Source organism: Typopeltis vanoorti, chromosome 20 (assembly GCF_054136105.1).
Source record: "Typopeltis vanoorti isolate ZY-2024b chromosome 20, IOZ_Tvanoo_1.0, whole genome shotgun sequence".
In the NCBI taxonomy this organism is placed as follows: domain Eukaryota; kingdom Metazoa; phylum Arthropoda; class Arachnida; order Uropygi; family Thelyphonidae; genus Typopeltis; species Typopeltis vanoorti.
The window spans coordinates 68,887,227-68,901,721 of NC_143568.1; the positions used below are offsets into that span (position 1 = coordinate 68,887,227).

A 14,495-nucleotide genomic window follows, 5' to 3' on the forward strand; every position below is an offset into this window, starting at 1 on the left:
TTCTTGTTGAAGACAGAAGAAAACTAATATCGAATTCTCAGATTGTGTGATGTTAGTTATCGGAGCAATGAAAATAATCAGATAAAACAGTAAAACAGATGGTAGTTTCCATAACGTTTCAATATAAAAAAATTGATAGTTTGAAGAGTACATGTATTATATATTATCATGACTTGACTCAAATTTGCTGTACTGCAAATGTGGAGATGAATGACGAACAGTTTTAGATAACACATCAGAAAAGTATTATAAAGCACTGTAGTATCAGTTCCAACCTTTAGTTGGTTCGCTAATGCACTAGTTTTACATTCTCCTCAAAGCCATGATGTTGGAGTACCATACCAGTTGCCTGTTTCTGGCGATCCTGTTAAGTATCGGCGGTACCTCTACCGACAACTTAACACGACAAGAACGTAAGTGATTCGACCACATCCTTTTTTTTATTATTATTTATTTTTTTACTTGTCCACTGATGAAGGTCCATATAGTTCCCAAACAGCGGGGATTACATTTCATATAGTGCATCTTTTCTATTGCTGTTACCTGAGTAGTTGGTTGTATTTAGGTAAACTATTTTTCTCTCCACTTATAGGAGGCTTGAAAAATTTCATGTTTTGTCTCTAGAGCAGGGTTTCTGGATTATATTTTTTTAAAAAAATAAATAATTAACATCAAGTCCAGTTATGGTATTTCGTTCGTAAGACGAAAAAATCTAAAATTTCCTTGTTGATGTTTACATATACACTTTCGACTTCATAAGTTTAGAACTTATTGTCAAGAAAAAAAGGCCTTTACTGGTAAAAGTTGAACGAAGGGAGTTAACTGGCATTTACTGCAAGAGCAAAAATACCCCAGGTGCAGCGACTTAACACCATATGATCACTGCTTTTTTCTCAGCACTGGTAGAATTCAACCTACAATTACTATTTAGTTCACCTGGTATATATACCAGGATAGTACCATATTATACTTAATTCTATGAAGTTTATTTCGCTGGCGTTTATATACTTATTTAAATTGATAATTGCAAGGCATTCCTTTTGTTTTTAAGTTTTCCGTATGATGTTGATCTCCACACATTTTCTCCAAAAACACGCCATTTATTTTCACATGGCTTATTAGTCTTCCATTCTTCAATATCACTAATTATTCTCATCTAAACAGATTACATTACAAATGAAAAACAACTCGAAAGCAGGGGATGGCTTCGCTGTACTTCCAAAGTGAAGTAGGTTACAAAACATTTGAATTCACGGTGCTGGATTCTTATCCAAAGATTAAGAAACTAGAGATTCTTAGAAATAAGGAAATACGATTCTAAATAGCTTTCTTGGTTATTATTTTTGGTTATTTTTTGCTATGGCATGCGCTAATTCTTAGCGCATGCCATAGTAAAAAAGCTCACAATGACGAATATCAAACAATCTTGTCGTGTCCAAATTGAATCTATCCAAAAGGGAGAAAAAATAAATTAAAAAAAACTTAAATTTTTTAAAATAAATTTTTCATTTAGAGCTTATGGTAGGCTAAAGAACTGTGAATGAATGATTGATAGGTATTTTCGTCATCGTTAAAAACTGATCGAAACAACACCAGAATGGACCAAAAAGGAGACATATACAAGAGTAAATGGTTGGAATTAGTGAGGCAACTAGCTTTGAGGCCAATATATGTCTGTAAATTGAATATTTCCGGTCGGTTTACCTCTTTTGCTGAAAGTGCTGTACTTATTTTTAAATATTAAATTGGCAAATGCATCGCAACCGTTAATTCCTAAAACATCCATGACACGGATTCGCAACATTTGTATTTGTAAACCACATTCTCATCCACCTTCTTAACTGTGCCGAATGGCTCTTAATTGATGGACCAATACGTCCTGGAAGCTATCTAAACTTATTCACCCAATCCATTATGATTATCATCATCATATTGCAATTCATCATTTCCTATCACAGGGTTTTCAAAGAACTACTTTCCATTTACATAGTTTGACTTTCCAAGTCGAACCCAAAACACTGTTTGGAGAAATGTCTGGATTTGTATCATTTATGGGATCAATATGGATTGTACTGACAATTTTTCAACTGAAAATTTAAACTCCTGAAGACAGCAATCTGGATACACAAAATGAGGAACACATAACTGCTTCCAGTCCTCTTGGTATACACATTTTCTTTCCTTCTGCTTGTGTAGTCTGTCCGATGTTCCCGATTTCCTTTGTCCATCAAGTTTTCATCTTTTAGTGACGTCAGCCAGAAGTGATCTCGTAGGTTCCTACTGTGCTGCAATGTCATCTGTTAAAGGGTGATTAATGATACCTGTGTTGACAACCTTCATTGGAAGACAAATTAAAGTGAGTTTCATTTCCAGATTGTACAAAATACTAGTCTTAACATACATTCAATTACCTTTATGCCAAATGATTTACTACTGGTACAGTGCGGTTGAGAAAAGGAGGAAGATTCTGGTTTTCTAACCCCCCCCCCCAACATTAGTGTATTTATTTTAGGAAATAAATATAGCCTATCCCTTAAAACTGGGTTATTTTATATTTACTTTTATAAATATTTAAAAATGAAAATGTATTTTAACTTTTGAGATTTTTTTAGTCAGTTTTTGGAGTGGATCAAGAATTGGATGCTTATTGGATTGTTTCTAACCGTCTCAACGTTTCCTCAAACTTGGCAATCGCTATTTACTTTATAAACTAAAATTCTAGTATGAAGTGCAACAACTGCAGAAGTTCTTAAGGAGCATGGCCAGAACAATGAGAACACCAAAATATCAAAAATCTCATCACGAGTCAAGGTAGTGATTCTTGATCTGGATACTGTAGTGAAATACTGACTAACCTCTTATTACAAGATGTATTAAGATCAAAATTCGACTTGATGTAATGCCATTTACAAGTAAAATGTTATGAATACGGCTTTTATTCAGCAGGACACAGTCTACCAAAGGGAAACTAGAAAGATTAAATCCAGCTAATGAAACAACTAGAATACTCTGAGATGGCGAAAGCCCCCCAAAGCGTACCCCCCCTGCTCAGACATTTACAAGATCTTTCAGACTTCCATGTAATTTGGAATGTCCAATCGGACGAAATGAAGGTATAAAGAAATATCAATAAAGCAAAATATCGCAGATAAAAACAAAACAAAACTCAAACACATCACATGTGGGGGAGAAGGTGAAAAGTTAATTTCGAAGCGTCTACTTGCCTGATTTTAATTGCTGAGAATGCAAATGATAGCAGCAAAAACAAACGTATACTAGGAATAATAAAACATATCAGCAAAGTTGATATTTCTGAATTGCATTCACAGGCTCCTTTCCCAGGGTTTTTAAGATATCAGAATACTAATATCTTCAAACATATCCGATGAGAAGACCTTGAAAATTTATCACTGTTTAGCTAAAACATATTACTCATCTGTCTGGTAACTTCCCACGGAATTCAAACTTATGTTATACACTGATCCTACTAGTTATCATAAGCCTTTGGCTCTTCATATAATTAATAATTCGCACTTTTTTTTTCGGACACTTTAAGTGAATAGCAACATCTGCTTCCCTTTAATGGATTCGTGGCCATTTCTGGCAATGCGGTTGCTAATAAGATTGGATTCTGAAAGAAACAAGAGTCAAAAACGGATGCTCCCAAACCTTATTATAATACGTTTTTTTTTCCATAATTTCCGCCATTGAATAATATTAAGTTATTGTATATAACTTCATAATTAAGTGCCTACGTACAGCAGTTGGAATGACGCCTTTTGGTTGGAACAATACCTAAGCCAGTGGTTTCCAAACTTTTTCTGTTCACGGCTCCCTTAGTGCATCAAGAGTTTAGCCATCTAGTATTACTAAAAGCGAAACAGTTAGTGATTTGTACAGTGTCCGTTAGATGTCCTTTCCGAAATTTTATTTTTAAATTGAAGTAAAATAAACCATTTCTATATTAGGGTGTATTTCTCTTATCTCGGAAACCCAGGATATCACTCCACAAAACAATGGACATCATCCCGAGAACAATTTTAATAAATGGGCAGAGTGAAGTTGTCTGGATTGTATGGTGGCACCAGCAATGAATTCTGAGATTCTATGAAGGTGCTAAGTAATGATAATTACTAATAATTAATGACAACAAAATATGAACTATAATAATTGCTCGAAGTCTGTTATTGTTTATTAAGCAATTTCCTTGAAATAACTGATAAAACTATTCTATTGGTGGAAGGGATTCGGACTTGCAAAACTTTAAATAGATGACATTATAGTAAACTTCAGATATTTCTGCAGCAGATACTGCGCATGCTGATTAGTTTTAAATGTTGCCTAGTATACCGTTCAGTTTTGTTCTAAAATAAAGTTAACAGTAATTTATAAAAATATAAATTTAAAACCTAAACAAATTAAACAGGCCTGTGGAATGACGTTTGCATCCAAAGACGGTTCTGTGTTTCGATTCTGGTCGCCGAGTACTGGTACTTTTCCCAAGCCTTTATTCTATTCGACCGGCTCCGGAGTAAAGTTTTTCATCCTATAAACTCAAGAAAATCGACCATAGAACTGGCATTATTTCACAGTAATATACAGTGCTGGGCCCGAGAGACGGCGACAGTTGTCTGCCATGCTATCCTTTCCCATGCCAATTAAAACATGCCAATGCATAACTCAGGGAATAGTGGGCAGCTAGTCTCTACTAGTCTTCAAAAGTAAGTTTAAACCTAAATTGCCTCGTCTACTACTACTAGAGATTATACTTAAAAAGGGGAATGAGTGAATGGAAAGGTAACTTAAAACTCAGCGTATAGTTATCAAGAAGTATGCATTTTGGACTTTTTTTTCAGATGCTGATGAAGGAAACTGCTACGGAGAATTAGGATGCTTTCCAATACTGGACGAATTCAAGGATTTTTTGAAAAGACCATTCAATCCTCCTCCAAACGACCCAAAGCTGATCAATACCAAATTTCTTCTCTATACTAGGGATAATGTGAAGGAACCACATCGAGTCATCGCTGAAGAAGAGTCCATTACAAGCGCACCGTTGAAAGTCGCCAGACCAACCAAATTCATTGTTCATGGATTTATGGACAGTGAATTTTTTGGACCTTGGATGATGGTATGTTTGCATGTTGATGTGAATCTTGATGTAGAAGTTTATTCACTACAATTAAAAATAATTTATGGAGCGTGTTTGTATGTGAGAGATAGAGAGTCATATTTCTACATTTAATAGATACCATCAATGTTTACGAATTTAGAATCTCGTAATTCATTTTTCAAGATAGTACCATTAGCAGTTTCGCTATTAATAGTGATAGGGAATCCGTGTATTCATAGAAACAAACAGTCAATGAGAATATTGAGTATTTGATCGAAATTGTTCAATAGATAGACATAAGAAACAGTCTTCTACAATAAATTTCAATATATGTTTTGTTTATATTTGTCTGTATAGGTTATTAAAGATGAACTGCTATTATCCGGCGATTACAATATTTTCATAGTAGACTGGAGTGGAGGTAACAAGCCACCATACTATCAAGCAACCGCCAATACGAGAGTTGTTGGGGCAGAGATATCGCTCATGATCGATAGACTTAAGGTAGGTATACAAATAGACTATAAAATGATTTCTGATTGCAAAATGATTATTTTAATTTACATGGATTTAATTAGTCTAAGATTTGTTACGCAGTCTTTAAAAAGCGACATGGCAGACGACTGCGTAGTATTATATATCCCAGCCTTGACCAGAGATGCGCAAAGGCTGCTGGGAACAAATGTTTCTGATATTTACATTATGATTAATACTGAAATGAGAAATAAAGTAAATGTTTAAACTAAGCAAATTTTACATAAATATTTGCAGCCCGATGGATAGGCTTAAATCGTGCATAACTAAAGCCTTCAATTTCTTTCTTTTTTTTTTCCTTTTAGGAATATCTCGGAATCCAACCAGAAGACTGCCATGTTATCGGACATAGTCTTGGAGCTCATACTGCGGGTTATGTTGGAAAACGCCAAAACCGTAAGTCAAATTAATGATTTGACTAAGGGTTGTGCGATGATTTAAATCAGAACTTGTACTTTCTATTTCGATTTTTAAGACAGTGTCAGAAGCAATCATTCTGAAACTTTGTATTTCTCTAATTCTTAGGTGAATCATCTCGTTTAGATCGCATTACTGGTGAGTACCGATTTGCTTACTTTGCATGATTTTTTATTCTATCTTTCAAAATAATTTTTAATAATTGTAGCTGATTTAGATAAGTTTTTTTTTAAATTAAAAAAACATTTATTATTATTTCATTTATATTATTTTATAATTTTCCCCCTAGGCTTGGATCCTGCTGCGCCATATTTCGCCGGAATGCCAGCACTAGTCCGTTTAGATCGAAACGACGCCAAATTTGTAGATGTCATACATAGTGATAGTTCCACATTGGGTAAGAATTCTCGTGTAAATAAGTCAACGTTAATTTATTTAATTATTTATTTATTATTAGTAAGTTACTATTCTATGAAGAAAAAAAGACCAGCTTAGCAATGAACACTGAACATCAAAAATAATAATGAATAATGTTATTTTATGCTAAACAGACAAATATTCCAAAACGTTTTAGTTCTGAAGACAAAACAAAACTAAAAAAATGCGTTAGATCGCGTGGATAAATATTCTTCAACCATAAGTACGTCCTGGAAGTATGTTACCATTGTGGAAGGTAGGGTGAAGAAGTCATCTCCGGACTCCCCGAGAGCCATTTGGAAAACCATTCGTTCACCAGTTGGCTGCTTAAGACTTCATTCTTGTTAGAGATCAGGCAGACACAGAGTTGTCCATGATTTACGAAATAAATGCATTCAGAGCTTGAGTCATCGAGATATTCTGGGTTTTCTCTCTGAGGAGAATCGATAGTATGTGACTAGTTAAACCTTTAAGCACCAATGAGATCCTAATAGTTTTCGTTTAAGTAGTAAAATAACAAGGCAACTCATACGAAATGAGTTTCTGCATAACCTTTAAAACTTTTTCAAAAATGATTAGTTTCACAAGCAAAACGTTTTGCCTGCTTAGTACAAAATAAAGGAATTTTTTAAAATTACGATTTTATACTACCAAGAGCAGGAAAAACACAATTCGAACCAGCGATATTAGTTATTTGTTGAAATCATTAGGTCTTTGAAAGTGTCAGAAAGATCGATAAAAATATTTGAAAGCTTAAGTAAATACATAAAATATTTTAGTACTCAGTTTTCATGGTATGCTTCACCATTACACGAAATTTTTTTCAACTTTTTTGCTAATAGGGTTTGGAATACGCGAGACAGTTGGCCATGTGGATTTCTATCCCAATGACGGAATGACTCAACCCGGTTGTTCAACCGAAAGACTTATTTCATGGATTACTGATGGACTAATAGAAGGTAAGGTGTATTTTCATATCCGTAACATTGGTATCAGAAGAGCTCATTAGACTCGACTAACGGTGTTCATTGTGTACAGGTGTTCGAAGATTTTCCAGCTGCAATCATCAAAGAAGTATTGATTTCTTCACGGCAACTATTAATACGAAGAGAGTCCTCGCTGTGGGCTACGAATGCGACTCATATCAAGATTTCTTGAATGGAAAGTGTACTGATTGCGGTTCCGACGGTTCACGTTGTTGTATAATGGGTTTGAGAGCGATTGAGTGTGAGAAGTTCACTACGGATGGCAAGCCGCATACATTTTTCCTCCAAGCTGGTTCAACCTCTCCTTACTTTCGTAAGTTTACATTTTCTTGCCCTTTTTCCGTCGCTAATTTATTAAAGATAGTTCATAATTCAACTAATTACGTTTCTTACTGTTACTGCATAATAATAATAGTCCCAATTTTTAAATTAAAATACAGTCTCAATACTGAAATTTATTTCATATGCCTTCTCCGAAATGAAATCCGAAATACAAAAATTAAAATATTCTTCCTTTTAATTTGAAACTTAATTCTGCGAGTCGTCAGAAGCCTTGATCTCAGCTACCGGTGATGATTTAGAGTAAAGACTGGCTGTCAAGAGATTTTTCCAAAATAGCAGGATTAAAAGCGTTTTATCAGGCCTATAAACATCATCAAACGATTGTCTAGTATTTACAGTAACGTACTGTGTAGCAGTATGATGTTAGACGCATGTACTATGTTCAAATGAGCCTTTGGCATATTAATGGACTGATATATATTAGCATATATTTTGTATATAAATATTTGTATTGACGTTACAGTTTTACCGATCGTCTCTTATGGGAAGATATCGTTCATAAATTAGTAAACAAGATACCCAAGGGGGATTGCTATGCCTACATTGTATTGATGCGTAAGAAGTCAAAAGATAAAAAAAAAAAAAAAAAAAAAAAAAATCTTATAGGCAAGTACAGCATAAAACATATTCGAGATTTCGGGCACTATATTAAAGGTTGATATTAATGAAAATCTAGGTGTTTTGACAAACTGAACTGAAATAAAATTACACTATATATTTATTTATTTTCAGTATATCACTACGAAATCAGGATTAAATTAGCTCTTGACCCAGAAGCATCTACTGAGAAAGGATACATCCAAGTAGAAGTTCATGGGAATAAGGATGACGCTAATTTTGAAGTCAATGAGAAGTAAGTATAAATGTATTTTCTTAATAAAGGGAATAAAAAAAAAAGGACCACATACAGGTTTTTGAATGTTTGCCGAAGTTACTGTTGCAAATACTATTTGGAGACGAACATCAATTCTAACGATATAAAATATATTAATGCGGATTAAAAAGGCTTGGAGAGGGAAAAGGAGAAATCTTTATATTTGCTGACATTTCTGAATAATCGAGTTGTATCTTGGTTGAAGAGAATCTACCTTCATCACTTGATTAGTCTCCGAGAAATGGGTTATCAGAACACATTGAATATTAGGATTCTATCAATGAAATGTAATCCTTTTCAGTTACACCTAAACCTCTTTTTATGCGATAGATACGTTCCTAAAAATTACGCGTAAATAGAATTCGCGTAAAAAGAACTACTGACTCCATAGAAAAAGTGAAGATTGGTTCCAAACCTGAAATATAAGCAAAATAATGAAAAAAAAAAAACAAACAAACATTAAATTCATTAGGATCATAAAATTTTAATTTACATTTCATGGAGAACACACATACATATAATGAATTTTAATAACTTTAAAAAAAGACATATTCATTTCAGTTGTTTGCTAATGATTCTATAAAAAAATCATGTTATTCGATATCAGTTTCTGACAATAAACGCGAAAGATTTCGTTTTCGTGAGACTGTAATAGTAATGGTATTATCGTCATCGACTTCTGCCGCAACTTGTGGAATTATTCTTGTCATGTCTTGAACAAAAGTACAACTGGTTGTTTCAGTAGTTTCAGGCATGAACTCAGTTATTAATCGCTGTGTTGATGCTTTATATAAGTCGCGATATAATTCTCTTTATGAAGACATTAACAACTTAAGCTCACGTGAAAACTTCCCAGCACGTTCTTCATTTGGATCATGTCGGGCAAAATAATTGCCTAAATTACTGGCCAGTTTAAAACCTTTTTCAGTTATATCAGCAGTAAAAGTAGGATTATCTTGATCATTATTATTAACTTCTTCTCTTTCAGGAGTCTTAGAAACAATCTTCGCTATTTCGTCTTCGATAAGAAGTTTATCAATTAACAATTCTTCGATATCTGCCGACGTAAGATCATGAATCCTTCTCCGCCAATTTCACATGCCAAACTTATTATATCGGGGATTTCTGCAGTATGATTGAAGGGAACAGGAGCATTCTCGTTAACACATGCGGGCCAAATAGCTTTCCAGCATGCATTCATAGTTTCTGGTCTCAATTCAGATAACTATAATCTAACCTGATCAATACAATCCATAATTGAAATTTTTTTCCACACATCCATAACTGACAGTGTTTCATCATCATTTAGCTTGTTCAAAACGTACTGAAATGTTCGTCTGACATAAAAGTCGCAATTATACCCTGATCTAGAGGTTGTAGTAATGATGTGGTATTGGGCGGCATAAAAAAAAAATTGCACATTTGGGTGTTCTATGGCAGGATGACCGGGTGCATTATCAAGAATCAAAAGCACTTTAAATTCGACACCCTTGTCATTCAAACAGCGTCTAACTTCTGGCACAAAATGTTTGTGGAACCACTCAGTGAAAATATCAATGGTCACCCAAGCTTTTTTGTTGGCCATCCAATGAACTGGCAATTTTTGAAACTCTACGCCTTTCATTGGCCGTGGTCTTAATGATCGATTTATGAGCAGTGGTTTTAACATCCGATCTCCTAAAGCGTTCGAACAAAATAGGGGTGTTATGCGATCCTTTGCTGCTTTGACCCCACCAACCGTTTTTTGCATTTTTGATACGTAAGTTCTGTTTGGCATTCTTTTCCAGAAAAGGCCGGTTTCATCCATATTCCAAACTTGTTCACGAGTATAACCTCCATCTTCAATTATTTTGCAAGTTTTTGTGGAAATGCTTTAGCAGCTGTTTCATCAGCAGAAGCCGTTTCACCTTTGATTTTTATATTATGAAGAGCATGTCTTTTAATAAACTTAGCCAACCAACCATTGCTTGCATGAAATTCATATTTTTTCCTTGATTGATATGAAGTATCTGGCTGCAGTTTTTTAATCTGTTCATAAAATCTCAGTGCTGATTGCTTGATGGAATTTCCGTCAACTGGCATTCTTTTTTGTACATTATCTTCTATCCACATCACTAAAGCTTTTTGATGATAATTTCGCACTCGATTTTGTACCAGAACATACCGCTTTTCTAATAGCCTCTTCATTTTTCTTTATCTGACAGTTGATTCACAGACTCCAAAATGCTTCCCCACAGCCGTCCCACCTTCCCCAGTTTGAAGACGATCTAAAATTTGAATTTGAAATGAAAATTTGAAAATTACATATAGCTTATCATTTATTATTTCTTGGCAAAATATTCTTGGCAAAATGCAAATGCAAAAAATGCGGTAACTGTGTTGTCTACTCAAACACCACATTCAAACTGCTAAGAACTGCTTTTTTATGCGCAGTCAGTTATGTAATTCGGGGAATTCCCAATAAATGAAATTCGTAAGAATTTAGAATTTTCTTAATTGAAACGAGAATGTAATTCTACAAAATTCTCAGAATTTTCTCGAATTACGGATTTTTTCCTAACTTAGACTTTAGGTTGGTCGCGTAAAAGTGAGAAAAATCGCGTTAAAAAAAAAATTTTTTTTGATGTCCTAATTCGCATAAAAAAATTCGCATAAAAAGAGGTTTAGGTGTATATTAGTAATTGACTTAAGGCATTGGCAATGCATGATTAACTTTTTGTACATAACTGCAAGGTTTTTGATAAGTGTTACATTAAATGATGAAAGAGGACCATCGCCATCTTTTAAATGAGGAATGAAATCGAAGTACTGGATTATGAATTGAGATAATCTAAATAGATGTAAATCAGATATACCATACCATAATTAAGTTTTAATTAAAAAATAGCTTGGAAGCTAGTTATAATGTAATCTGTGAGAACGAAAATATTATTCTCCTGACACATGACGATCTGGATCAAGCCACCGTGTTCTTCCTCATCCTTTTCCTGCCATCAAATATCTTGTAGACGAAGGCTTCAGCTTGGTGTTGTCAAATTACAGAAATAAAATATCATAAATCCATTGTTATTGTTCTTATATTTGGACTTTTCATACCTATATGGTATGAAATGTCCAAATTTCATATTAAAAATATGAAATTTGGACATAATAAAAATGCATTGCCAATGCCTTAAGTCAAATTACTAATATAACTATTGAAAACAGGATTCTTGCTTTGTGTTCTAATGGTAGAGAAGAGTTCGAATCGCTGTCAGGCCAATGAAACCTTAATCTATAAAGACTTAAAGGCGATCACACGATCTGCTAAGAAGCGTTCGTGTTTTGTAAGTAGTGCGTACCATATCAACGGAACTCCGATGATTGTGTTCTCATGAGCTCTCTGGTCAAGTGCGAAACTTAAGTTTCAGATCCAGTTATTTGGATAGGAAATAACGATATATAATATACTTTATCTTACACTATATAAAAATAATATTTAAAACCTTATTTCAGCTATAATTATCAATTTAAAAACAAATTATCTCGAATGAAAAATCACTGTAGGCCTCGTGTTTGCTACTGTTCTTTAACAACAATAAACAACGAAAGTTGTAGGCTCATAAGAGTAGATAAGACAGACTCTAGACACTGCTTTCTAGAGGTCCCACATGGATAAAGTAATTTCAAGTAATGTAGTAAGCAGGGTGTTTGATGTTCTTGCACCATCTAATACACATGCACTGAATTTAAAAATTTGGATTCGTATGAACATTCAGTGATATTTACTATCACGAAACGAATGATAACAAAGATTCACTGCACAATTAAATGTTTTCTTTGAGGATATCGGTATTAAGCCTGTATTAGAGCTAATGCAAAATTCTCTCTCACTAAAAGATAATTGTTTGTGGTATTATTTTCGGATTAAAGTTATACTTATTACAGGGGTATTATCGTTTTACTTTCTATGGTGTCAGTAAGATAAATAGGATATACAGTATGAAATGGGTCTTCGACAGTGTCGCTTTTACAGAACATCTGGTCTCCTGGCTATAACAGGACCTCCATTTATCACCCCTCCTTCTTATGCACTAGATCCGTGCTTCTCAAACTTCAGATATCCGCGTACCCCTTCTTAAATTTTCATTATTACCAAGTATCCCTAATTAATTAATTAAAAATAAATAAAGTAATTAATTAAAACGAATAAATTAATTAATACATTAATTTGAAATATTAATTAAAAATTAAATATCTATTTTATTTGAATTTATATGTTCATGTAAACAAAAAATATCATTTATTTTTAATAGAACAAAATTTGGAATAGGTTCCTCTTCATTTCCTCTTCATTCGCCGTAGGCATGGATGTTTGTGATTGTCTGTGAAAATACTTGTGGTGATGGTCAATGGTAGGTGGCGTTGGTGTAGATGATGAAGGTAGTTGCAGTTGGTGGAGACGGAGAGTTGTAGAATAGATTCCCTTCCTCGATGAGTTTTTGGACTCCCTGGAAGTGTTACATAATAATAATAATAATAATAATAATAATAATAATAATAATAATAATAATAATAATAATTTCCCGTCCATGAAAATCCACATTTCAAGTAATTCACAAGAGTTTCATCCTCTTCCTAGTTGGTTCTCTAGAGATGTCAGACGACACACTCTTATAATTTCATTTGATCCAGATGGAATATCAACGTTTTCTTGTTGCTTAAAGCTGCTTATATTTGCTATATTCCTCTCTTTTGGAGTTTTATAAATCCAACCTTTAACCAATGATCCATACGTAAGAATTTGAAAGCTAAAAAAATACCGTATTTACTGGAATATAACTCTAACTTTTTTCCCAAAATTAAAGCTAAAAAATCGTGTTGCGAGATACGTGCGGGAATTTTCGGAAACTAAAGTTTTCAGAAAAAAACTGAAAATGGTGCGACTTACCAAGAAGTTCCTACTCGCTATTTACTACTTTTGCCATCGATAACAATTTCTTTGTGTGAATCGTCAAAGTCATCTACCCAAATAGCGTCATCTTTCCCATTATTTCAAGCTAAACTTACCAGTAATTTACAAGACTTGAGATACGTAGAGCAGCGAAGAACTGCATACGATTGGTGCAGTATTAACAAAAGATCGCGCGAACCAAAGACAAATTAGCATTTCAACAGTTGAGTTGAAATGCTAATTCCATTCAACCGAATTCCATAATATCTGAAACACATTCACTACATATTTCTTAGTTTTAACACGTTAACGACAGGGGTGGTGTCAAGCAAAACCAAATGTCCACTGGCAACGTATGGTTTTGCTTGGTCTATACAGCAGTTTCTGTTGGAGAGGGGATGTGATTCATTAGTTAGTGCCGTTTTATCCCGTATATCTCTAATTGCACTGTTTGTTGAAAAATATAATGACTCCTTTAATTATGCATAGTCGAAAATTGCCACATACCCCTCTAACGACCTTTCGCGTTCCCCCGGGGGTACGCGTACCACACTTTGAGAAATACTGCACTAGATGATTGAGAATCATCCTAATGCGTTTCCATCTAGCGACGGTTAGCAGAACAACTTTATTGCTGTATAAGCTAGATCAAACGCGGCAACAAGCACTTCCGGCTTCCTGTATTCATAGTATGATAAAAGATAATCGTACTGGGTATTACTAGACTGGCGATATTGTGTTTTGCCAGCCTATTAGTGATTATATTAATTTTCTCATTATGAAAACATATGACCAAAATATATCCGATATTACTTTGCTAAATTATTCATTGAACAACGACAAAAAAAAAAAACTTAAGACAAATAGACTGAAAAATGT

General features: G+C 34.0%; 1 protein-coding gene across 1 annotated transcript in view; it reads left to right on the plus strand.

The window, feature by feature from the left end:
• The first annotated feature begins 222 nt into the window (after positions 1 to 222).
• Positions 223 to 14,495, plus strand: part of LOC150095539 (uncharacterized) — a 79,908-nt gene continuing 65,635 nt past the window's right edge. Inside the window, exons 1-9 of the mRNA XM_090410705.1 lie at positions 223 to 413; positions 4,857 to 5,131; positions 5,471 to 5,617; positions 5,953 to 6,043; positions 6,173 to 6,202; positions 6,354 to 6,461; positions 7,324 to 7,440; positions 7,520 to 7,780; positions 8,542 to 8,662. Coding sequence (XP_090266831.1) covers positions 323 to 413; positions 4,857 to 5,131; positions 5,471 to 5,617; positions 5,953 to 6,043; positions 6,173 to 6,202; positions 6,354 to 6,461; positions 7,324 to 7,440; positions 7,520 to 7,780; positions 8,542 to 8,662 — 1,241 coding nt within the window. The 5' untranslated portion in view covers positions 223 to 322. The remainder of the gene's footprint in view (positions 414 to 4,856; positions 5,132 to 5,470; positions 5,618 to 5,952; positions 6,044 to 6,172; positions 6,203 to 6,353; positions 6,462 to 7,323; positions 7,441 to 7,519; positions 7,781 to 8,541; positions 8,663 to 14,495) is intronic.